Source organism: Balaenoptera ricei, chromosome 3 (genome assembly GCF_028023285.1).
Source record: "Balaenoptera ricei isolate mBalRic1 chromosome 3, mBalRic1.hap2, whole genome shotgun sequence".
Classification (NCBI taxonomy): domain Eukaryota; kingdom Metazoa; phylum Chordata; class Mammalia; order Artiodactyla; family Balaenopteridae; genus Balaenoptera; species Balaenoptera ricei.
This window is the reverse complement of record NC_082641.1, coordinates 169,800,604-169,824,396: the sequence shown is the minus strand read 5'-3', so window position 1 is coordinate 169,824,396 and position 23,793 is coordinate 169,800,604. Positions and strand designations below refer to the sequence as shown.

Here is a 23,793-nt window from a genome sequence, read left to right as displayed (position 1 = left end):
CTTAACCACTGGATCACCAGGGACATCCCTCTGCTTCCTCCTTTGTAAAACGAGGACAGTAAAAACCACCGTGCAAGGTGGCCGTGAAGGGCTGGGAGACGGATGTGAACGTTAGCATGTGCCTGGTACCAGGCCGTGTGTGACTAATACACCAGCTGCGTGTCCCAAGGGTGGGGGAGGTGTAAATGGTCCATCACGCACAAAAATCGAATTCAGAAGGTAAAGCTTGATTTTTAATGTAATGGAAAGACCTTATTTGAGGTCACATGGCTTCGTTGGTTATAGTAAAATTTTAGAAGCCAAAGAATGCCTTTAGGAGAGGGGTGGGCAAACACAATGTGGCACCAGGGCAGCTGCGGTCGGCAAGCACCCTCCACCTGCGAGACCGGCATTTCTTTGCTGAGGCTGCTCTGGTCACAGGAGGCCACGTTGTTGGCCCACACGGCTCTCCTGGGAGCAGCCCTGACCACAGACGGAAGGAGAGTTGATGAGAAACGCTTCGGCTTCCTCCTCCCTCCTCCCTCGGGTAGGACGTCTCTGAGGCAATTGCTCTTGGCGGCCTTCTTGAGGGCCCACTGGGAACCCAGCCTTGTGGAGCCTGCTCGTTGGCGCCCCCTGCAGGTCCCCGTCTCTCTTCTCACCCGGACCAGGGCTTCCTCCCAAATAATTACTGTCTTGAATTCCGATCTCCGGTCTACTTCCAGGGGGCCCCAAATTAAGATAGGTGGAGGAATATAAAGAAACATTATAAGCCGTCAGATTTTTTAAACATTTTAAGTAATTATAAATAGCAGCAGCCAAGCACTGGCTATTTAAGTAGCATTCAGCGATGTCATCTTCACTATAGCTTCTTGAGCTAGGAACTGTCATTACCCCCCATTTCACAGACGGGGAAACTGAGCCACAGTGTGTTTGAGTAGCTTGCCCAAGGCTCTACAGTAACCGAGGGTGAGCCCTCAAACCATGTGGTTAACCATTAGGCTACACTGTGCTCAGACAAGATTCATTTGTCTGCATCTACGTAGAAGCATGTGCAGAGCCATTGCACGGCACACGATGACAATCTGCCGCTCCTGGATGCGCAGGTTTAGACTTGACTTCATGGTAGTGGCTGCCTGGGGGGGGTGGGGCTAAGAAGGTTATTTAGCTTATTTGCTAGGTTTTATTTAATTTATTTTTTACTTTTGGTAAGATTTCCTTCCTTCCAGAAATATTTACTGAGCACCTACCAGATGCAGCAAAACTCTCACCCTTAGAAAGGTGAATTGGGGGAGGGGTGGGAGGTTGGGGGAGATCCGATGAACCGTAAATTAGCAAATTTAAAGGAGGTTAGGAAATAATAGGGCTGGGGAGAGGAAAAGTTAAAAAGAATTTGGGGGATTTGGAGAGAAAAACAGGGCGGTTTGCAGTTTTGAAGAGGGTTCGTCAAAGAAAACCTCTCGAGGGGAAAAAAAAAAAAGAAAACAGACAAAAAACGAAAAAAAGATGTGCAGGTAAGAGCTCAAAATGAGAACACTTTGGGGGGGGATGGGAGAACTGGGTGATTTTTCTTCTTTTTTGCCATGAAATAATTCAGTACATAAATATGTAAATATATGTTTGGAAGCCTACTTGGGGGCATGGACAAGGTCAACAGAGGTGTACCAGATTCCAAGCCTGAAACTTGGGGTCTCAAGAGCCACTCCAAAGGGCGTGCTAAGGCGGGGCTCGCTGGGACCCTCCGGAGTTGTACTTGCGAGTCTCTGCTGCCCTCGTGTGGCCAGGCTAGGGATTGCAGGTTCTGGTGGCTTTGGCAGAGGCAGAGAATTGGTCCCTCCCACTTCTGACTCCCAAACTCCATCCCGACCAACACGGGGAGGATGGGGGGAGTTCAAGACGGTCTGTGTCGCTCTCAGGCTGAGACTCCTGAAGGAGGGCACTGGAGGCCTCAGACCTCAGAACAGAGGGGACGTTGGTAATTTTTAACTCATTCGGTCGGCAACAGGTATTTATCAAGCGCCTGTGTGCCAAGACTTGTAAGTGCTAGGGACACAGCACTGAACAAAATAATCGAATTCCCTGCCCTCACAGAACTCATGGGTTACCGGGGACATTGGCAATCAACGTGCAAAAATAAGATTTGCGGGAAAACCCAACAGGGCAATGTGATCCAGATGGTTGGAGGGCCTCTCTGAGGCCTGAAGGACAAAGGGAGGCGGGCTATGGGGAAGGGCTGGGGAAGGGTGTCCGAGGCCGGGAGGACAGCCTGTGCAGAGGCTTTGGGGTGGGAATGAGCTGGGTGCAGGCAACAGGATCATGGACAAAAGTGCCCAGTTTCTGGTGCTTAGTGAGCACCCACTCCCCACTGCTGGTATTCAGCAGAGGAACCCCTCCACCAAAAGGGAAGAAAAGACCCCTCCCCCTGTACCGGGGATCTTAGGACTTTAGGTTGCCATGGAAACTCCACCACAGGAAGAGAGGCGGAGCTCCAGAGAGAGGTGGTGAGGGAGGGGCGTTGCCAGGGCACGCCAAAGTGGGACCCGGTGCCTCCACTCTCTAATGTGTGTCCTCGGGCGAGTGGCTCCCCGGCTTTGAGCCTCAGATTTATCTGCAGAACTTTCTCTGTAGCTGCTATAGGTTTCTCCCTCCCCCATTTCTCCCTTCCCTGCTCTTCCACAAAATGCCTCCAATCTCCCAGAGTATCCCAGACCCAGACAGGGAGCTGGGGGCACTCCAGTGAGCGGGGTGCTGCCTCTGGGTCGCCCATGTATCTCCCTTCATTCAAGCTTCATTCATTCAGGCTTCTCTGCGCCTCAGTTTCCCCATTCTGTAACATGGGGAGAAAAAAATGCTGCCTCTCTCAGGAGGCTGCTGGGAGGATTTTAAGGGATGATCAGAGCTGGGCGTACCAATTCCTACTGATTAGTTTGACTCTGGAAAGTGCAGGGCGGAGGGGCGGAGTCTTGATTTGTGAGCTGTGGAGCCACGGAAGGTGCTGGAAGCCTGGCAGTGTACTGGCTCAGGCTGAGCTTCGCGGAGGATGAATGGGGGAGTGAGCTGTAGGTTCGACTGCGGCTCCTCCACTCAGTCCTCCTGTGTCCCCTCTCTCGCCTGAGTTCCTCAAGACCCTGAGAGCCTAGGGGCTGAGGTTCAAGGCCACACAGCTGGACCGACAGCGCCAGGGTTCAAACCCAGGTCCAGATCCTCCATGCGGGGAGTTCCGCCTCCAGGTGATCAGCCTTGGGGTATAACCCCCATTTCGCAAACCCGAGACTACAAGGGTTTGCTGGCTGTCCAAAGAGTCCAGCCTGTCTTAATGACCCTCCGCCCTGTGTCCCTTCACAACCCCCTCCCCCCGTACTTGCTCCTCCCACCAGGTCTAGGCTGGAACCCGCAGCCCAGCCCGCGCCGGTGCTCACCAGCTGCTGTGGCTTCTTCCCTCCCGGTGTTGTTTGGGTTTTAATTTTTGTGTTGCAGTTAGAAAATTACCCATAATTACAGCTTCTGAAAGGAAACGTCTCACGGCGCAGACCCTGCTCCCAGCTGTGGCCGCCTCCCACGCACGGCTGAGGAGGGGCTGCAGGGGTCTCCAGCCTGGATCCTAGCCCCTCCCCGAATCCCTCCGTCCCCCCTCCCCATTAACGGGCAGCTTCCACCTCCTGTGGAGAGGAAAAACCATCATCGGGAAAACCCAAACTAGCCTTCCCAACGACTCAAGCAACATATTCATGGACCCCTACCGCTGTGTCTGCAGGGAGAGCAGATCCAGAGGGAGGCGGAGGCTGCCAACAGATGACTTAGGCATTATTTTATCGTAACAGTGACAAGTCCAACCAAGGCTAGTGCAGAACCAGTAATCTGGAGGAGATGGCCACGGAAGGCAAGGAGTTAGGGGGAGGGAGAGATGGAGGAGAAGGAGAAGTGGAGGAGGAGGGAGGAGAAGGGAAAAGAGGGAGAGGAGGAGAAAGAGAAGGGCGAGTGGGGGAGAAGAAGGAATAATGCGGCCAAAGGTCGAAGGAGGCCAGAACGGGCCAGGCCAAGAGCCAGAGAAAAGAGCGCTCCAGGCGGCAGGAACGGCCAGTGCAAAGGCCGAGAGGTGGGTCTGAAGAATGGAAGGGTTGGAAGGGAGTAAGTGAGGGGAGGGATGGCTCCTCCTCCAGGCAATCCCCCTGCCCTACAAGCAGAGCCGACTTCGGGCTCTCCCAGGCACCGACTCCGACCTTAAGGGGCTGGGGTTTGGGGGCGTCGGTGGTCCCAAGAGTCAGAGACCCAGCTCAGGGCTGCAGTCCCCGGCAGCCACACGGGGCGACCGGGAGCCGGCAAAGGAGCAGCAGGTCTGGGGCCCAGCCTTAACCCTTAGCGCTCCTTGCTTACCGTCCCCCGCCCCCACACCGGCTCCTAAATCAATTCCCGGGCCTGCCAGGTCCTCCTGGGCCTCTTACCGGGTCAACCTCCCTGCCTCCTCCACGCCATCCCGATCTACCTGGCAGCCCCATGGAGCTTCTTAAAATCCTGACGCAGATCCCGCCCCTCGCGGCTACACACCTTCCTGTGGCTCCCTATTCCTTTTAAAACAAAGCCCAACCCGTCCCCGCCAGGAATGGCCCGACCCGTTTCCTCCTTCCCCCCCCCCCCCCGCCCTCCTCGCTCTGCCTCCAACACTTTAACCGTGTGCCCACCTCAGGGCCTTTGCACTTGCCGTGACTACAATCTGAACATTCTTCTTCCAGATCTTTCGGATCCACCCCCTCCCCTTATTAAAAAAAAAAAAAAAATATATATATATATATATATATATATATATATATGTTTTGGCAAGGCGTGCGTTCTGGTTGCTTGTGCACGCGGCTCAGCTCCCCGGACGCCGCATGGGGGCCAGAGCTTGCTCTTCTCCGACTTTTCCGCCGGCGCCGAGGCAGTGTTTTGGAGATCCGTCCTTGTTGCCATGAGAACCGCGCTAGTCTCTCCCGCCGGCCGCGCCTCCCCCTCCGCAGCTAGCCCCGCCACGGGCGCCTCCGCCTCCCAGCCTCCCTCCCTCCGCCTTCCGCCCCTGCGGTCGCCCCGTCCTCTTCACCGGGGTCCCCTCCCTCTGCCCATCACGTGGCACTCCCTGAAATTATCCTACTGTTCGCCAGCTTTTGACTGTACGCCTTTCCCATTAGACCCTCTGCTCCACAAGCAGTAGCAACGTGTCCCGACTGGGTCCACAGAGCCCGGCACACAGGAGGCACTCAATAAATGTTTGTGGGGAGGATGAAGACTCACATCGACTCAAGGAACCGGAGCTCAGAGAGGGCCATGGACCCGCCCAGGGCACACAAAATCCTGGGGAGCAACAGAGTATTAGGAGATAAATGGGGGCGCCTGGGGTGGTGGTGGGAGAGTCCGTGGGAATCACAGCTGTCACCAATACACTGTGTGGTTTGGGTGAGTCACACCCTCTCTGTGCCTGGCCTGGAGTAGTTTTTGGAGAGCGGTGATGGGAACGGGTATTACGATGAGGGTGTCCTTGACGCCCACGTTCACCGGTGGCCCCCGGGGCATTGGGCAGTCCCCATCTCGACGTCCGACTGAAGCTGGCCTGCCGCGGCCCCATTAGTGCGCAGCGCGGGCCCCTCCTCCGCGCCGGCCCGGGGCCCGGGAGGTCCGCGGGAGAGGAAGTTGGGGGAGGGGACGACCGGCTGGACAGGAAGTGGGAAGGGTTGGCGTGTCCCCCCCTCCCCCCGGCCGTGGCCCCTCGGGATGGAGGCGGGGCTGGGGCCGGCCTGGCCCTTCCCTTCCTCTTCGCCTGCCTGGAACCGCAGCGGTTCAAGACTTCCCGCCCGGCAGAAGACCTGGGGGTGGGGGGCCGTTGGGGGACTTCTAAGAGGGAGGCATAACGGGGGGTCGGCCGGCAGCGGGAGGGGCACTCCGATCAACACACAACACACGACACAGGAAATGTGAGCGCACAACCACACAACACACGTCCCAGGGGGCCAGCAATCCACCCATTCGGGGAGGCACACACACTAGTGCACAAAACCTGACGCGGCGTCACTCGGCCCCGCACGGCCGCCGCGGACACATAACCACCGTCGCAGAGCCAGGGACAGTTGCCCAGACAGCGACTGGGTGCCTGCCAACCCCCCACGCACAACGACGCACACGTGCACTCACACAGGAACCGCGTGTTTACACACACACTTGTGATCGTAAAAAGAAAAAAAAAAACCTATGGCAAACATTCACAGAAGCATCTAGACCTAGAGTCACAACTGGACGGCCTCCCGCCACCTAGCCCACGCACGTCCGGCGCACACTGCCCACAGGTACCCTGGCACACAGGTCTCCACCCCCACCCCAGACACCTCTGCCCTGCGGGTGTCCTTGCCTCAGTGTCGGCCTCCACCTCCTCTGCACACCTCCTGGGGGGAGAAGAAGGGCCCCAGGAGGGAGAATGGGGTGCCCACTGCCTGCACCCCTGACTCCTGCAAAGGTGCTATTAAAGTTGGAATATTTACAGCTGGCAGCACAGGCTGAGAGGCGGAGCCAGCGGGAATGACCCAGTCAGTCAAGTCACCCAGCACCTACAATTGACACGGAAGTGTGACTGTGGGGCAGTGCAGGGTAGCTCCCAGGGTGTGGCTTGGGTACCCCAGGAGCTTCTTGTCTGTGTGGTGTCTTTGTGTTGCATGTATCTGTGTTGTGTGACTGTGTGTTGCGTGTGACTGAGCCATCTGTGGTTCGGTGAGACCCTAGGTCCCTGTGTGGAGCCCTCGGGAGGCTGCGACGATGTGCCCCAGGGTGGCAGCAAGTAGCTGCGTGGGCTCTTTCCACAGTTGTTGGAAGCTGTGGCATAGCGGTGCCGATGCGTGTCTCTGTGCGGCTGTGTGCGTATGTGAGCGTCGAGTGTGTTTCAATGTTCTGTAACAGCCACTATTTGAGCTGTGTATACCTGCGTGTATGACAGTATATCCCTGGGCAGACTGTGTGTGTGGCGGTTCCCACCCGTGCTGGGCGTGGGTAGCTCTGCGGGGCGATACACCCAGTATAACTGCCTGTAGCTTTACGGGGCTATCAGTAGTTGTTCCAGTAGCTATGCAGACTTATGTGTGCAGAGTTCTGTGTCGGAGAGTGTAGCCGCAACTAAGTGTGTGGCTGTGTTCTTGGGTGTACAATTTGGGTGTATCTGGAAAGTGTGTGTGTAGCCGTGATCAGCTGTGTGCCCCCGGATGGCTGTCCCCAGTCGCACCGAGTATGTGTATGCCCGCGCCCCCTCCCCCCGCGGCGGGCACTGCGCGTGCGCGCCCGGCCCACGGTCCCGGCGGCGGGACCCACCCGCGCTCACGCCATCGCCCCTTTAAGAGCGGCGCCCGCGGGCGACGGGGAGGCGGCGGGCGGGGGCGCGCGCGGCGGGAGGAGGGGGCGCGCGCTTCCCGGAACAGCCCGCGCTGAGGGAAGAGAGGAAGAAAATAAAACCCGCGGCCGGAGCCAAAGCTGGAGCTGCCGCCGCCGCCGTCTCGGCCGTCTGGAGCTCCCCCGCGCGGACGATGCCCGCGATGCCCGCGCGGGGCTCGGGGCGGTGAGGCCCGGGGCGCGGGGTAGCTATGGCGACCAGGAGCGCGGCCCGCGGCGCCGCCTGACAGGTGTGGGGCCCCGGCGGCGGCGGCGGCGGCACGGAGCAGCATGTACGCCAAGGGGGGCAAGGGCTCGGCCGTGCCCTCCGACAGCCAGGCACGAGAGAAGTGAGTCGGTGGTCCGGGACTGTGGGAGACGGGGGCGGGGCTCGGTGGCCGCGCCGCTTCCGTGGCCCTAACGCCGGCGGGCACCGCGTGGGGCACGTGGGTGAGGGGCAGGAGCGAGATTTGAGGGGCGCGCGAGACCAGAGGGGCTGGAGGGTCGCGAGCTACGGGGTAGCTCGCTAGACCCAAGGGGCGTGAGGGGCTTAAGGGGTCGCGAGATTTGAGGGGACGCGCGAGATTCGAGAGGTCGTGAGAGTAGAAGGGCCCCCGGAGACCCGAGGGGGGCGAGATTGCGGGGGCGCACGAGATTCGAGCGGGACTAGAGGGTTGCGAGACCTTCCCGACGGTTGAGCCTTGGGTGTGGGAGGTTGCGAACGCGTGTGCGCGCGGAGTCGCCATTCGTGCCGCTTCCCCCATCCTCTGGGGAAGTTTCCCGGACAGGCAAGACTGGCCGCTCTGGGCGCCTCCCCCCTCCCCCCTCCCCCGCTCCTTACTGAAAGCTTGAGAGACGCGAGAAGGACTTGAGGGGCGCCGGCCCCACCCCTGAAAGGCCACCTGTCCAGCCGGGCCTGGGGCAGCTGGGTGGGGCCCTTGGGGAAGCCGCAGGCTCACAGTCCTGGGGCCCCCACTTGTTCTGGGCATGGCGCTGGGTCGTGGGTAGCAGATGGTCTCAGGCTGGTAGAGGGACAGGTTCCTAACTCCCAGACTCTGCAGTGAGGGGCGGGGGGCGCTCAGAGCTTCTTGGGGTGGGGAGGCAGCTGAGCTCTTGCGCTTGCCTCCTGGCCCTGCCACTTACCTGCCCTGTGGCTTTGGGTGAGGGAGCACTCCGTCTTAGGCTTACTTTTCCTATCCTGAGAAATGCAGACATAATAACAGTGCCATTTCTTAGGTTTGGGGAGCGTTTGAAAGGTGCTAGGACGTGTGAGTGTCTCACAGCAAGGGCACCCAGCAGTTTGCGATATTGTTAAAGTGCCAGGGAAAAGAGAAGGCTTCTGATGTCTGATGGCTAATGGCTGATTTGCAGGATCCTAGAAGTCAAGCCACCTAGGGCGGGAAACCAGCTGCTGGAGCAGTTAGGAGGCTGGGTTACTGGGGAGAGGTCCCATGATGACTCTCTTTGAGGGCCAGAGCAAGAGTGAGGACTTGAACGTCTGGGCAGTGAAAAGGAGCCCTGACTATGGGCTCTCTCCTGTCTTTTCTGCCTGGACTGACATTGGGACACCACCTCTCCCCCCAACCCAAGGATGAGTGTCCATTCTCTACCCAGCCTCGGGGTCATTTTGGAGAAGAGATTCTTCTGGCCACAAGATGCTAGACAGATGACTGCCCTTCCAGACCTCTCTTGTCTATCTGCACAGTTATGAGGTTGGGGTCCATTTCCAAGCACCATTAAGCAGGAAGACTTTTTGAAACTGGCACCTGGCTCCTGCCCAGGTTGGAAGCAGGGGGTGTGTAGCCACCCCACTCCTGGGGATCTTGGCACATCTCCAGCCATCCTTGTACCCTGGCTTCTGGGCTCAGGGGGCTACCACTCCCCCAGTGGGAATCGTTCACTTGTTAAGACATGTGCTGGGCTGGGTCTTGGGGTGTAGTGGTTGGGAAGCCAGGCCCTGGCCCTGAAGAAGCCCACATCCTAGCTAGGAGGCAAGTGAGTTACTCAGCAAGCCGATGGAAGGATCTGGAGCTATGCTCTGAAAAAAGCAAAATGGGAAAGTGGGCGGTAGTGAAGTGGGAGGAGGTGTGTCAGGTGTGCAGAGACCTGGAGGAAGAGCCGATGGCTGAGGGCACAGCAAGTGCAAAGGCCCTAGGGCGAGGCCAGGCCAAAGAGCTGGGGCTGGTGCCCAGGGCGGGGATGTGCTGTGGGGGCCAGAGAGGCTTGTGTTCGAAAGTACAATCCAGCTCCTTTGTGGAGTGGGGCTTATTGGGGGTCGGGTGAAGGTAGAGGGCCAGGAGACCTGGGGGAGGCAGGCACAGTTATCTGGGAGAGAGCTAATGGTGGCAGCTTAGGGGGTGGCCATGGAGATAAGAGAAGGGAGGAAATAGGTTTGAGCTGGGGTGGTGGTGTTTGGAGTTGCGTTTCAATCCCACTAGACAGTCCAGGAGAGATTTTGATTCTTTGAACCCGGCCTCGGCTCTTGGCTAGGGGTGGAAGAGGGGGTTATCTGACTTATTGGCCAGAGCCATCCTGCGCTCATCCATTTCTTGTCGAGAGGGTCCTGTAGCAGCGTTGGCTTGGAGACGAGGTTCTGCCGCTAAAGAAAGTTTGGAAAACACCAGATGGTGGCATCCACTTCACTGACGGGGATGCCAGGCCCTGGAGAGGAAGGGCCCTGCTGAAGACTCAGGTTCTGGGGCACAGGAGAGCTCTCAGACGCTTGGGGCTGATACACTAGAGAGGCGGGCTAGTTGCTCTGAGCCTCAGTTTCCCCTCTGAAACGCGGACAGCCGGCCTTGCAGGATTCTCACGAGGACTGGGGGAGAGGCTGCAGATAGAGCACCCCTAACAGGCAGCCACCGATCATGCCACTTCCTGTCTCTGGGCCTTGGTTTCCTCCTCCGTGAAATGGGGTGAAGGGGGTTCCACTGCTCGACTCTCCAGGACTGTTTTTTCCTCCCTAATCTCACTCTCCGGACTCCTCCTGCCCTTCCTCTTTTTCCTTCTTGGGCCCCTGTCCTGAGCCCCCTCTGGCTCCCCATCTCAGCACTAGGTCTGGGCTAGCCTGTCCCAGAAATGGACTTAGCGCCTGCTGGGTACACAGATGGTGGGTCCCTCCTCTTGGGGGCTCACAGCAAACCGTGGTGACTGCAGGGTCCAGGGAATACAGGGAAGGGATGACAGGGTGGGCGAGAAGGAGGCTGGGGTCTGAGTGGGCTGCCTGCAGGAAGACACAGCCTCTCCTTGTGTAAATGATGAACACTCCAACCTACAGGGAGACCCCGAGATCACTTCCCACCCAGAACTAACTAGCGCTTGCATTCGGTCACTGGTTTCAGGTCTCTTTAAATAAGATGAAGGTGACAGGGACAGTTGAAGGCCCCTGTGTCCCCTTTGCATCCCTTCCCGCCCCAGAGGCTGTGCTGTCCTAAGTTGAGGGGAGAGATCTAAATGTTTGCATCGTGTGTGTATATCCTTGAACACTTTAAGTGCTGCCACGTGGGTTTAGAATAGTTCCGTAAGTGATGGTCACTGTCAGTGTCACTGGGTGTCTTGTGTTTTTCTCCCAGGATTAGTTTTGTTTTTGTTTTTTTTTAAGATTTATTTAGTACTTATTTATTTTTTTTATTTTTGGCCGCGTCGGGTCTTAGTTGTGGCACATGGGATCTTCGTTGAGGCATGCAGATTTTTTCGTTGCGGCACGCGGGCTTCTCTTTAGTTGTGGCAGCGGGTTTTCTCTCTGTAGTTGTGGCATGTGGGCTCCAGGGCGTGTGGGCTCTGTAGGTTGCAGCATGCGGGCTCTCTCGTTGAGGTGCGTGAGCTCAGTAGTTGTGGCACGCGTGCCTAGTTGCCCAGCGGCATGTGGGATCTTAGTTCCCTGACCAGGGACGGAACCCGCGTCCCCTGCATTGGAAGGCATATTCTCTATCACTGGACCACCAGGAAAGTCCCCAGGGTTAGTTCTGATATGGACACATGGCCTCAGGTAGTTTGTTCATTATCCCAGCAGGCAAGGGACTCACCATGTGTCTGTCCCATCCCTAGCTGGGCTTCCAGGTGCCCGTGCCCGTGGGCATCCTTGTTGGAGGGGCGTGCATGGGTAAGAGATTCTTGAGAAAGGAGCCCCCGAACTGAGTCCTGGAGGCTGAGCAGAGCCAGTGGACACAGGAGAGCTTTCTGGGAAGGTCTTGAGGCAGTATCTGGGGGGCAAATGCTGGGATGGAATTTGTTAGTGGGGGCTGCTGGGTAGGAGAAAGGCTGCAAGGGGCAAATGTGGAGGCTTCCAGGAGGCCGGTGAGGAGGGTGGCCACCACCCTGGCTCTTAAGAGCTGAAGGCCTGGCCATGAGGGTGGCAGAGGGGAGGGAGGGAATGTGTGGGCAGGAGAGTCCCTTAGGGGCATCGGTGGGACCTTGTGATGGATTAGATGGGGGTGAGGGGGTGACACAAGGCCTTGAGTAGAGAGGGCTTCTCCCAGCCCCCAGCAGCATGTGCCTCCAGGGGCTTTAAGGGGGAGGGGGAGCCGGGCAGGGAGCACCTCTTACCTTAATTCTTGGTTATTATGGTAATTCTTGATGATGAAGGTAGTACTGCTGCGTTTTAGTCCAGGAGGCTCCAGTACCCCATTCTGTCACCACTTCCCTGTGCAGCTGCAGCTTCTCCCCATGAGCACTCCAGGTCCGGGCACCCTTTATCCTCCAGGTCACCGTTCCTTCTGGAGGGAGGGCCCCCGGTGCACCCCACACTCCCTCCCATCTCCTGCCATCTTGCAGCGGGAGCCCCTCTGATGGATGCGCTCTTCATTCTGCAGGTCATTTGCTGACCAGGGCTGGGGTGGGACCAGGATTTGGATCCAGAGCCCAGGCCCTTTCCCACAACCCAGCTCAGGGCCTAGACAGTGACCTGCAAGCCAGAAGCCCTCCCTGAGTGGCGGGCCCTGGAGGTCCCGAAACAACCTGACCAGATGTCCAGGCTTCAAAAGTTTTCACTGAAAACAAACAAAGAAAGCTGCTCACAGTTCTCTGAGACTTGATCTTGATAAAAATTAAAGTACCAGCATATAAGAGAAATCAAGCAAAACTGAAAACCTTCTCTGGCTTCTCTTTGCTCTTGGGATAAAACCCCAAATCCTTAACATCAGAATAGTAAGTAAGTGCTGACCTTCATAAGTGCCTACTGGACATTCCGGGAGCAAGGGGGTTCAGGGTTGGTTTGTTCATTCATTGGGGTGGCTGGGGGCCCAGGATGCCCAGCGCTGTGTAAGCTCAGTAGTGAGACAAAGTCCCCACCCTCCCAAAGCTACATCCAGTGGGGGCTGCAGGCAGTAAGCAGAGGGCCTTGTGTCAAATGGAGATAAATATGATGGGGGGCAAGTGGAGAATGGAGCAGGGCTGCCGTTAGAAGTGATAGGGAAGCCTCTGCCCCGTGACTTTGGAGCCATGAGGGTCTCTAGCAGAAGTGTCTCAGGCAGGGAAATGGCTTGTGCAAAGGCCCTGGGGTGGAGAGGTAGAGAGTGGCCAATGTGTGTGGAAGGCACTGGAGGGTCTGAGTGAGGAGTGCTGGTGGGGAGGGGAGGAAGCAGCCCCTGGAGGGGCCTTGTTGAAATCCAGGTAAGTGATAGTGGTGGCTTGGACCAAGTGTGTGCTGAGGAAGGAAGGGAGAAGGCTCAGAATCAGGAGAGAGAGTGCTTTTTCCTTAAGTTTTTCCCCTAAATTCAATAAATGTAGTGATCTCTGGGGGACAGCTAGGTGGATCTTCACACTTGCGCCGCACCTATGTGAGTCAAGACCACCCAGGTCAGGGAACAGGAGGGGAAGGAGAGGAAGAAGATGGGGTGGGGCTGGGCCTTTAAGATGTCAAGTGGACGGCAGATCCTGAGTTTTGGGGGAGGCCAGGTTGGAGCAACCCTGTGGGCAGCTGCACCACGTCAGTCATCAACATCAAAGCAGGAGGGGAGGCCACCCAGGGAGAAGAGAGGAGAGCTGGGGCAGGGCGGGAGGAGGGAGGAGAGCGGGCAGTGGTGGGCTCCGGGACCTGCATCCTGGGTCCGATGCCACCCCTGGACAGTGGAGGGTGAGAGGTGATGGAGAGGGACCCGATGGGCTGGCAGCATAGAGCCCTTGGTGGCCTTAGTGGGAGCCAACATGTTCTTCAGGAGGCTCCCTTCTGGGCAGCCTACCTGGATCCCCCCACTCCGTCTTGCTCCCTGTCTCTGGGCACCTCATTCTCTGCACTGTTCCCCAAGGTGGCCGGAGGCCAGCTGGATCTCTTCAAACCTCTCTATTTGCCTGGAGGGTCGGTTGGTGAGCAGGCTGGGGCTGCTCAGGTCTCCTCCGGCCCCATTGACTTTTCATGTTCATTTCTTCACTGATGGACTCGGGCCTGGTAGATGCAGCCACTCGTGAAGGCTCAGGAAGCCTCTAGAAAGGGAGGGGGATCCCAGGAGTGAGTTGGACAGGTGAGCCTGGAGGCTGGGGGGTGAGGAAGACCACTGGGCTGGGGAAGGGTGGATGCTGGATACTGCCGGGGTGCGATGTTGGAACCTGGGGGCGTCCGGGCTGGAGGCGCTGCTGAGAGGGGTGTGATGACGAGGCAGGAACCTTGGCCAGTCTTGGGGGAGACCCATGCTCAGAACTATGTGAGCCCCACAAATCCTACCCCTCTGTGCCCTGTTTCTGTTTCTCCGGTGGCTGTCACAGCTCACGTGGTGTAATGTGAGCTGTGGACATACCTTGCCCTGGTTCAGCTGCCCACCTGGACTCCCTAATGTCTCCCCCTTGTACTTCTGTAGCACACACTACCTTCCACCCCACCAGATGACTTACCTCCTCCTTTATATTTTTGCTCCTCCGTCTCTCCCTGTGAGCAGGTAGCCTCCAGGGAGACAGGGGTCTGTTGTGTTCACTGCTCAAGGAGGTGAATGTTTGTTGAATGAATGACTGAAAGGACGGATGGATAGATGAAGGAAGGAAGAGGGTCCAGGGCAAGGGCAGAAGCCTTGGGGTGGGGCCTGGGACAGAAGGACTAGAACTGCCTTGGTGAGGTCTGAGCTGGAGCTGGGGGCGGGGGTGCTCTGCAGAGGGGGCTGGGATGTGAGGATTGAGCAGCCTGGCTGGGAAGGGCGAGAGAAAGCAGGAGCATGAGTCAAAGCAAGGTTATTTCAGGATGGGGCCGTCAGCCAGGGGAGGGAGGCCAGCTGAGCGGGGAGGCATCTGGAAGGGCCTACAGCTTTCACCGGAGCAGCCTCAGGCCGGCTCTTGGGGAGCCCCCGGTCTTAGATCCAGACTCCCCTCGGTCCACCTGGGGCCTGGCTGGGGAGTAGGAAGACCCTGGAGGTGCCCGGAGGGGCCGGTACTGGTAGAGTGGGGGCTGGGGAATGGGTGACCCTAGCGGGTGGGGAATTGTCCCTCTGCTGGCAGGTGTGGAAGACAGATTGGGGGATGGTGGAGGCCAAGGATGGAAAGGCCTGGAAGGCAATGTGGATGGTCTGGCCTCCCTGTGTGGGCCCACAGATGGTGTTGCTGGTTGGAGCGTGGCCTGTGCTCTTCGGGTGGGCAGTGGCCGAGTTGGTGTGTCCAGGGGTACTGGGCACTGTGGGCATTTGGACAGGGTCGTGCCGTGGCAGCTGAGTGGCACTGCTGGCCCTACCTCCCATTTCCCCAGACTCCCCCTTGGGGGGCTGGTATGGATATGTCATAGCCACCACTGGTGGATGGGAACTGATCCTGAGGAAAAGGATGGGGTCTAGGGAAACCTGGAGGAGGAAGACCTCGGGTCAGAGAGCCCCTTTTCTTCCTTGGCAGGCGAGGCTGGGAGTGAGTTAGGCGCTGGGCCCTGGCCATATGGCCTAGGGTGCCTGCTGGGAGACCCCACCCAGAGCACAATCTAGAGTGAAGCCCAGGAGCCCTTTCTCCAAGGAGAGGAACTCCCTGGGGCCAAGGCTGCTATAAGGTCTCAGCATTGGCAGGCTGGGGCCAGGACTTGGTCCATCAGGGGGTGTTGAACTGAGCAGAATTTGGCCTGGAGGTGGGGGCTGGGGACTGCTAGGAGTGCTGCCTAGAGGAGGGGCCTGCAGGCTGTGTGTTGATGGATGTGTAGGAGTTGGCCAGGCTGAGCAACTGGTGAGGAGGCCATCTCTTCTGAGGGGTGGGGGAGGTGGGGCAAGGGGGGGACCAGCAGAGGGAAGTGAGTGAGGCTGGCAGTAGGTGGTAGGTACAATGAGGGGCTCACTGTGGGCCCCTGCCCTTCTCCACCTTCCCACCAGAGGGCAGGTGCCTCGCCTTAAAGCCCCTCCCAGGGACCCTCGGGGCGGAGCTTTGGGTCTCGCCCAGGCCTCCTGAGAGCCTGAGCCGGCCCCCACCCCTCCCTGCAGGTTGGCGCTGTACGTGTATGAGTACCTGCTGCACGTTGGTGCCCAGAAGTCAGCCCAGACCTTTCTGTCCGAGGTAAGCTGGCCTGCCAGGCAGGGCCCCCACAGCCAGCCCCTTCCCTGGCACCCACACCCTGGGGTCCCCCCTTTTTTATCAGGTCTCCGTGGTGGGGTGGGGTTGTGCCCTGGGAACTGAGGGCTGCGGAGCGGCAGGGCTGGCATCCTGGTGTCTGTCCATCCATCTGAGGATCTGCCTTCCGCTCCTCTGTCCCTCTCCTCACCAAGCTGTCCCCCTCCTGGCTCCCTTGCTCTGATCTGCTGGTTTCCTGCCCTGGTGTTTCCTGGGCCCCAGGGTTAGGTTGGGGCTGCCTCTTGGGAGGGGAAGGGGTCAGACAGGACCAGGCCGTTAGCCCTCACCTTCCTTCCCTCTCCCCCGCAGATCCGATGGGAGAAGAACATTACGCTGGGGGAGCCCCCGGGCTTCCTGCATTCCTGGTGGTGGTGCGCGCAAGGCTGGTGTGGGTGGGACATGGGGGGGGCTGGGGGGGGTGCGTGGGGAAACCATCGTCCCCCCCTGCCGCCCACAGCGTGTTCTGGGACTTGTACTGTGCAGCGCCCGACCGCAGAGAGGCGTGCGAGCACTCGAGTGAAGCCAAGGCCTTCCAGGACTACGTGAGTCCCCGCCCCGGGGGCTGGGACCAGGGCTCACGGGTGTGGGCAGGGGCCTGTGGTCTTGGGGGGCTGCACGGCCCGAAGCTGGCTCAGGTGGGCTAGTGGGCCAGGCTGTGGGGTTTGACCTGAGATCATGGCTTCTGTGGGGTCCCTCTGCCCCCCACTGCACCCAACTCCTGAAGGTCCCCATGAGCCCCATACCCTCCCGAGGCCAGCCCCTCCTTTGCTCCCCCTCACGTGAACCCCATGTGGAACCAGGTAGACAGAACCACAGCTCCTGCCTGCCCAGCTCCCATGTATGCGGGGCGGGACGGGGCAGCCACCACTGCTTGTCCCCTCCCACCCCAGCCTTTCCAAGCCTTCTGGGGTGGGGGCCCAGGCAGGGGTGCTGGGGGAAGGCTAACTGCCCGTGCACCCTGGAGCAGGAGAGGCCGAGCACTTGGCAGATCTCCCAACCTTGCTCTGCGACTGGGGCTGCTGACTTCACGTCTTTGGCCTCAGTTTCGTACAAGTTGAGTGGGAGTCAGAGGACTGTCCCGAGAGGAGGGTGGGTAACATGAGGGGGCGGGAGGCACCTTGTTGTCTTGGGGAGATGGCAGCCCCCTGCCTTTAACTTCTTCACCCTGGCCCGTGGGGATTGGCCACCTGGCCCCTGAGAGAGGTTCCCCCTGCCCTCCCCCCTCCCTCGCAACCACTCTTCCTGCAGCGGGCGCCTTCACATCCTGAGCCCTCTGCTCTGCTGTGCCCCTCAGGGCCTGGCTGTTCCCCGCCCTCTGCGGTTAGTCTGGGTCCCACACCACGCACCGCCTCGCAACAGAGAGGCCCCCCGTGGAGGTGTGCAGGCCTCTGCAGGGCCAGGGTGCAGCCCGAGAAGGCTGGGGTTCACCATGTCCCTGAAGACGCCCCATGCACGCTGTATGCGCATTTATGGGAGCCGAGGTCGCTGCTGTTCACCCCCATCAGGTCCCACTATTCATGTTGTGGTCCCGCCAGAACTGGGGTAACAGAAGTGTGTGGAGCTGTGTGCGTGCGTGACTCCGCGTGGGCCCGTCTCTCTCTCCCCAGTGTAGCCCCCAGCTCCTCCCTTTGCCTCTCCCGGGCCCCTAGAGCTGTTTCCCCTCCCGGGCTGCGCAGCCCTCCCCTCTCCGCGCCTGGCTTCGTCCCCGCCCCCGAGCCTGGCGCCTCCGGGGAGGGGAGAGGGGAGGGGAGAGCGCGGTCTCCCAGCGGAATGAGCGCGCTTCCTGAGGCGCGCTGCTGGTTACCATGGCAGCGGGGCGCGTCAGGGGAAGGGGGTGGCGCCCCGTCCCTGGGGTGACAGGGTCCCTGTGTCAGCAGACTGAAGCCAGCTACACGTTCTGCCCCACCTCCGCACTTACTGGGGGTGGGGTGAAGGGGCGTCCTGCCGCCTCTCCCTCGCAGTCGGGGCTCCCTCCTCCCGCCCTCCGCATTATGAGGGGGCTCAGTCAGAGCCTCCCGGCTGGGGGCCAACCTCAGCGTCGCCAGGAAACGCAAGCGCGCCCAGCCTGTTGTTATGGCAACGCAGGCCAGGCTGGCGCCTCCGGGGGTGGTTGATTGACTTGGGGGGTCCAGCTCAGGTCACCCGACCGGGAGGGTGGGCCCTACCCCCCCACCCCCCCGAACCTGGATTAACCCTTCAAGGCCTAGAGTTGGGGAGCCCCATCTTCTCCCCGCCCCCACACCTCATGGTCTGGAGCAGCAGCCACCCGCACCACCACCCTCCCCAACCAGGAAATGCTCTGGCGCCTGCTGCGGCTCAAAAGGGGGGCTGCCCTCCTGCCCTCTGTAAGAGTTGGGGAGGAGTGGACAGACCCAGGGCTCAGAGCTGTTTCCCTCCAGCCACTGAGGCCGGCGCCAGCGAGAGTAGCTGCTCTAAGCCATCGTGTTGTGTTTGTGGGAGAGGGTGAGGTGGAGGGCAGGGGTGACCCAGCATTTTGGAGAGAGGCTGAGAGCTTCGTCCCCCCCACCCCCACCCCCGGGGTCGCTTGGGTTTTCAAAGATTTGTGCTGGGCCCTGGGAGTGCTCCCACTGGTACCCTCCCAGCTTGGGCCTGGGTAGAAATCCATTAGAGGCTGACCTTTGAGAAGGAGCAAGAAGGGGGCAGGTGTCAGTCCCCAAAGGGAAGGGTGTGACTCCAGGGGCCCTGCTCCGACCCAGACAAGGGGCCCCTTTCCCCACTGCTGTAGGGCAGGATGCGCTGTGTGACCATGGGCTAAGTGCTTAACTCTTCGGAACCCAAGTGGCTGCAGTTCCACAAATTCCTGAGTGCCCCTGTGTGCTGGCTTGTGCCAGCTGCAGGGACAGCAGTGACCCAGACAGACCAGCCTCTTCCTTTTGGGGCCTGGAGGCGGAGGGGGAAGGGCAGATGATGCAGAGACAAGAGTCAAGGGGCCTTAAGAGAAGTGCTCTACTCAGTGCCTGCAGTGTCTTCCCCCTTCCTTATCCTTTTGATGTGTCTCCTCTACCCTAAAGACTAGGCCTCTATCTCCCCCTTTCCCCCTGCTCTGTGGGCCCCAAAGGCAGACAAGCCTGGGACTTGGAACCGACCAGAGGAAGTGGCCTGTCAGCCTGTCCCCCTGCCAACTCTGGGCCTGCCACCAGCATCTCCACCCTTGGCAGACATGGGAACTCCCCTCTCAGGCACCCGGTCTTCTCCCCTCCTCCATCTGAAGAGAGGTTGGGGGCCTGGAGACCCCACTGCAGAGTTCTGCTCTCTTCCTTCCCCTCCTTCCTGGAGGAGGAGGAGGGGGAGTGGTCTGTACAGTAGCTCCAGGGAGGAGCCCTCTGGGAGGGAGGTTCATCTTGAAACTGTCTATTGATTTTTTTTGTCTGTTGATTTGAGGTGTCTTGGGGGCCCAGCTAAGCTGCCTTCCCAGGCAGGAGGAATCAGGGCTGGTTGGCTTGGGCTGGGAGTGGGGGACTGTGCCCCCACCCATCTGAAGTTAGATTCAGACCAAAAAATAAGCCTGTGCTAGAAGGATGCGGCACACACTGGAGTCCTGGGTGGATGGCATTTTCAGACCCTCGGAATCCTCAGGGTGGGGACATTGGGAGCTGAGGTCCCTGATCACCTGGGCTGTGGGCTCAGCCAGGCTGGCCCCTGATCACCTCCAGGGTCACGGGTTCAGCAAGGAGGCAGAACCCTTGCCGAGGGCCACCCAGCACATCTGGTTGCTAAGCCAGGGTGGGGACAGGAGCCGCAGCTCTTCCCTCACCTAGAGCCACCTCCTCCCCTCCCCCCACGCCCCCCCCCCTGCAAATCCTCCCGTTCCTGAGTAGTTGGATGGCTTGGGTTCCTTGAGGAGAGAAGGAAACACTTGGACAGGAAGTGACCTGACTTGGCTCTTGCCATCTCTCCCACCCCTGCAGAGCGCTGCAGCGGCCCCCAGCCCGGTGATGGGGAGCATGGCTCCCAATGATGCAATGGCATCAGGCCCCATGGCACCCGGCTTCTTCCAGGTATAGCCAGGGCTGGGGCTCCCTGTCTCCTGACCCTGGGTGGGCTTGTGTGGGAGGGTGACAGGCAGGGGCAATGAGGGGGTGGGTATGCCCCTGCGGGCCTCGGTAGTGCCGGTGAGGGAGGGGCCATTTGGCCTGGGCCCCCCGCTGCGGGAGGGGGCGGGGTCTCTGCACTAGGCCGGCGCCTGTGTGTGTCGGGGCGCCTGGGCCCGCACAGCTTGGCTCGCTGAACCACAGGCCCTGCCCATGACCTTCCCCTTAGGGTCCACGCCACCCCCGCCACATCCCGCAGATGGGGCTAGTTGGCCCACTCTCCTGCCTCCACGGTGTCCCCTCCCCTCCCTGGCCAGGCTCAGCAGAGCCACAGGAAACCATGGAACTTCGGGTGACCTCGCTCCTCCCAACCCACCTGGTTCTGTCCTCCTAGGGCCCCCCCGGCTCCCAGACTCCCCCCACAACCCCAACGCCCCCATGATGGGGCCTCAGGTTCCGGTAAGGACCTGTGGTGCCCCGCCCCCTCGAGCACGCACACCCCTCCCCCTGGCCCTTGGGCCCGTCCTACTGCGCTCCCACGCCCCCGGCGCGGCTGGCTGAGGTCTGCCGGCTGGTCTTGGAGGAGGGGGAGTATCCAGGCTGGGGGCCCGGGTGCGGCAGGAAGCGGGTAGCTTTGGGGGCTGAGTAGGTGGGGGGAGGTGCTGATCCCCGGCCCACCTCTTCCAGCCCTTCATGTCACCGCGGTTCCCAGGGGGCCCCCGGCCCACCCTGCGGATGCCGAGTCAGGTGAGAGAGGGATGAGGGGAGGGGGGGGAGGAATTGGGCCGGGGTGGGGGCACCCACACTCAGTGCTGCCACTCCCCCTCCGCAGCCTCCCGTGGGCCTACCCGGCTCCCAGCCCCTCCTCCCTGGCGCCATGGACCCCTCCCCACGTGCCCAGGGTGAGTAGGGAAGCTCCCGCTGCTGTCCCTCGCCCCCCCCCCCCCCGTCAGGATCCCAGAGCCAGTTCCCCGCCGCCCACCGTGCAGGAACACCCCCAACCCCCAGCACAGCGCCTGTCCACACCGGGGAACGGCCGCGGCCTGAGCCCTATTCCTTCTGCCCCCAGGGCATTCGAGCATGGGCCCGATGCAGAGGGTGACGCCTCCACGGGGCATGACCAGCGTTGGGCCCCAGGTAAGGCCTGGGCCCAGGCGACAGGGGAGCTTCAGGGGCTGCCCTCTCTCGGCTTGCCCTCTCACGGCCCCTTTACCTTCACAGAGCTATGGAAGTGGCATGCGGCCCCCACCCAACTCTCTTGCTGGCCCGGGTTTGCCCACCATGAACATGTAAGGCCCTCAGGAACCCCCGGGAGTGTGCCCATGCGGGCCACCACCCAGCTTCATGGGCTGGGTATGCTGGGGCAGACCCCGAAGCCGCACAACAGCCCCGATACTGTTTTTATGCCACTGCTGGGTGGGGAAACTAAGGCTCAAAAGACCAGTGAGTGATGGATGCGGTTGGGATTTGAAGGCTGGCCTGGCATCTGTGCTTGGTTACTTCTCGGCCAACGTCTGCTGCTCTGAGGGCACGTGGGGCAGGCTGGGGGTGTCAGGGAGTGTGTGCTGGGGGGCTGTGTACCGCCTGGCTTAGACCCAGGGTCCACCACTGTCTGTTCTAGGGGACCCGGAGTGCGTGGCCCATGGGCCAGCCCCAGTGGCAACTCGGTGAGTGTCGGGACGGCGTGCGGGGGGGGGGGGGGATTAGGAGTGTGCGAGTTGGTAGAGTGGGCGGACTGCTCACAGCTGCCCATCTCCCCAGATCCCCTACTCCTCCTCCTCCCCTGGCAGCTACACGGTGAGTGATGCCGAAGCTGGGACACCCGACCTGGGGGCAGGGGTTGCGGGGTGGCAGTTGGAGGGCTTTTCTCACCTTCTGTGTCTCCCTCTGTGTGCAGGGACCCCCAGGAGGAGGTGGGCCCCCTGGAACACCCATCATGCCCAGCCCTGGAGGTACTACAGCCTGGGCGGGGCATAGGGAGGGGTGTGTTTGGGTGAGGCCCTCTCACACCCCACCCCCTCACGTGCTGCTTCAGACTCCACCAACTCCAGTGAGAACATGTACACCATCATGAACCCCATCGGGCCAGGCGCCGGCAGGACTAATGTGAGCTGGGGCTTGCGGGGGTCGGGGTGGGGGCGCAGAGGTGGTGGCCCGAGGCCCAAGCTGCTCCTCTGCCTCTAGTTCCCGCTTGGCCCTGGTCCGGAGGCCCCCATGGCCGCCATGAGTGCGATGGAACCTCACCATGTAAACGGATCCCTGGGTGAGTGGGCGGAGTCCCGGGACACACCCACACACACGCCTCCGCCCCGCTGCTTCGCGAGCCTCGTGCGCCCCCTGGCGGCCCCCTTCAGTCTCTCCGCCTCTGTGCTCGGCCGGCGTTGGGGGCGCGCCCCGAGCTTCTCTGGGCTCAGTGACTGGGGCTGCGCTGCGGGGAGGGTCCAGTAACTAAACCGGCCGCCAGCACTGACCCACCACCCCCGATCTGGGCCCTCCGCCCGGGACCCCCGGCGGTGCCCCAGTGGGCTGGGCCGAGGGAGGGGGCGCGGCCGCCAGGGAAGTTCGGGAAGGGGGTCGGTGGAGCCGGCTTGGCGGCGCAGGCGCGTCTGAGCCGCGTCACCGCCGTCTGTCGGTCCACAGGCTCGGGCGATCTGGACGGGTTGCCGAAGGTGAGGGGGCCGCGCTCCTGCGGGGGGCGGGGGGCGGGGGGCGGGGCTGCGGGGTCGACCCGCGTGGAGAAGCCTAGTCCTGGTTGGGCCGCGCGGCGGTCGGGGCCTGGCCCGCGGGGCGGGGTGTTCCGCTCTGACCGCGGCCGCCCCCAGAGCTCCCCCGGCGCCGTGGCCGGCCTGAGCAACACCCCGGGCACCCCGCGGGACGACGGCGAGATGGCGGCCGCCGGGACCTTCCTGCACCCGTTCCCGAGCGAAAGCGTAAGCGACTGCGTCGACTCCCCCCCCGCGGCGGCGTCGGGCCGGAGGGGCCTGGCGGGCAGACCCCGGCGGGGCGGCCGGGGGGCCAGAGCAAGACCGTGACCGCGGCGGGCCAGGTGGGGGGGCGGCCGCGGCATCCTTCCCTTCCTCCCGCCTTCCCCCTCCCCAGGCCCACCCTATCGCCCCGCCCCGCCCACATCCCACCCCAACCCTGGGACCCGCGGCCCAGGGCGGCCTCCTCACGCATCGCCACCTGGTTCCTTTCCATCCCACGTCCACACTGCCCTGTACCCCCTTCCCCTCGGGGGCGGGTCCCAGCCTAGGCCGGAACTGAGCCGGCCCCCGCGCGCCACCCCCTCGTCTTTCCGCAGTACTCCCCCGGGATGACCATGAGCGTGTGATGGGGCCGCAGCCCCTTGCCCACTGCCGACCTCGGCTTCTGCCCAGCGCCCCTGCCCGGGGCCAAGGTCCAGGGGCTCGGGTGGTCTGCAGGGTGAGGGTCTGAGGTCACACCGCGGGCAACTGGACTCCCGGTCAAGGCTTGGATGGCTGGGGAGCCCCGCGCAAAGGACTCATTCATTTTATAAAAAAACACAAGGACCTCAGAGACGTTCTTTCCTGTATGGGCCCTTCCCGCCATTTCTGTTTTGTCCAGGGGGCTCCTTGGGGGACTTCCTTTCCCCTGGAGAGCAGGGGTGGGCCCCATCAATAAACATAACTCGGTTTTGGTTTTTGGCATCTGGTCTTGGGTTTCTTCACTTTGGCTTACAGCCACAGCCTGCTTAGCCTAACCTTCAAGGGTTGTGGTTAGGCAGAGCCCCCCTCCCCCCGGGGGTTCTGGAAAGCCCCTGAGAGTTGGGACAGCAGAGTTTGGAAGGGTAGGTAGAAGTCCACCTGGTGGAAAAGGGAGATGTGGCTGGTATTGAGGGCCGTTAGGGTTAGGTCGCAGGTACCAA

General features: G+C 60.9%; 1 protein-coding gene and 1 long non-coding RNA gene across 6 annotated transcripts; one reads left to right on the top strand and one right to left on the bottom strand.

The window, feature by feature from the left end:
- Window positions 1-220: 220 nt before the first annotated feature.
- Window positions 221-4,474, bottom strand: LOC132363997 (uncharacterized). Its single transcript, XR_009502680.1, has 2 exons — window positions 4,422-4,474; window positions 221-694 (listed from the first exon to the last, which is right to left on the bottom strand). It is a non-coding gene; the product is annotated as an uncharacterized LOC132363997 (long non-coding RNA).
- Window positions 4,475-7,353: 2,879 nt separating this feature from the next.
- SSBP4 (single stranded DNA binding protein 4) lies at window positions 7,354-23,575 on the top strand. Of its 5 annotated transcripts, none has more exons than XM_059918089.1 (17): window positions 7,359-7,706; window positions 15,729-15,801; window positions 16,165-16,226; window positions 16,313-16,397; window positions 19,785-19,874; window positions 20,595-20,654; window positions 20,740-20,809; window positions 20,977-21,044; window positions 21,129-21,196; window positions 21,529-21,574; window positions 21,669-21,704; window positions 21,805-21,859; window positions 21,943-22,013; window positions 22,092-22,170; window positions 22,548-22,576; window positions 22,730-22,953; window positions 23,209-23,575. In XM_059918089.1, the coding sequence occupies exons 1-16, from the start codon at window positions 7,648-7,650 to the stop codon at window positions 22,937-22,939; spliced, it is 1,161 nt and encodes a 386-aa protein (XP_059774072.1). In that variant the 5' UTR covers window positions 7,359-7,647; the 3' UTR covers window positions 22,940-22,953; window positions 23,209-23,575. The 5 variants fall into 5 exon arrangements, with proteins under 5 accessions (XP_059774073.1, XP_059774070.1, XP_059774072.1 ...); XM_059918091.1 differs by having other exon boundaries at window positions 7,362-7,706; window positions 22,730-22,837; XM_059918090.1 differs by having other exon boundaries at window positions 7,354-7,706; window positions 16,339-16,397; window positions 20,977-21,196.
- The last annotated feature ends 218 nt before the right edge of the window (window positions 23,576-23,793 follow it).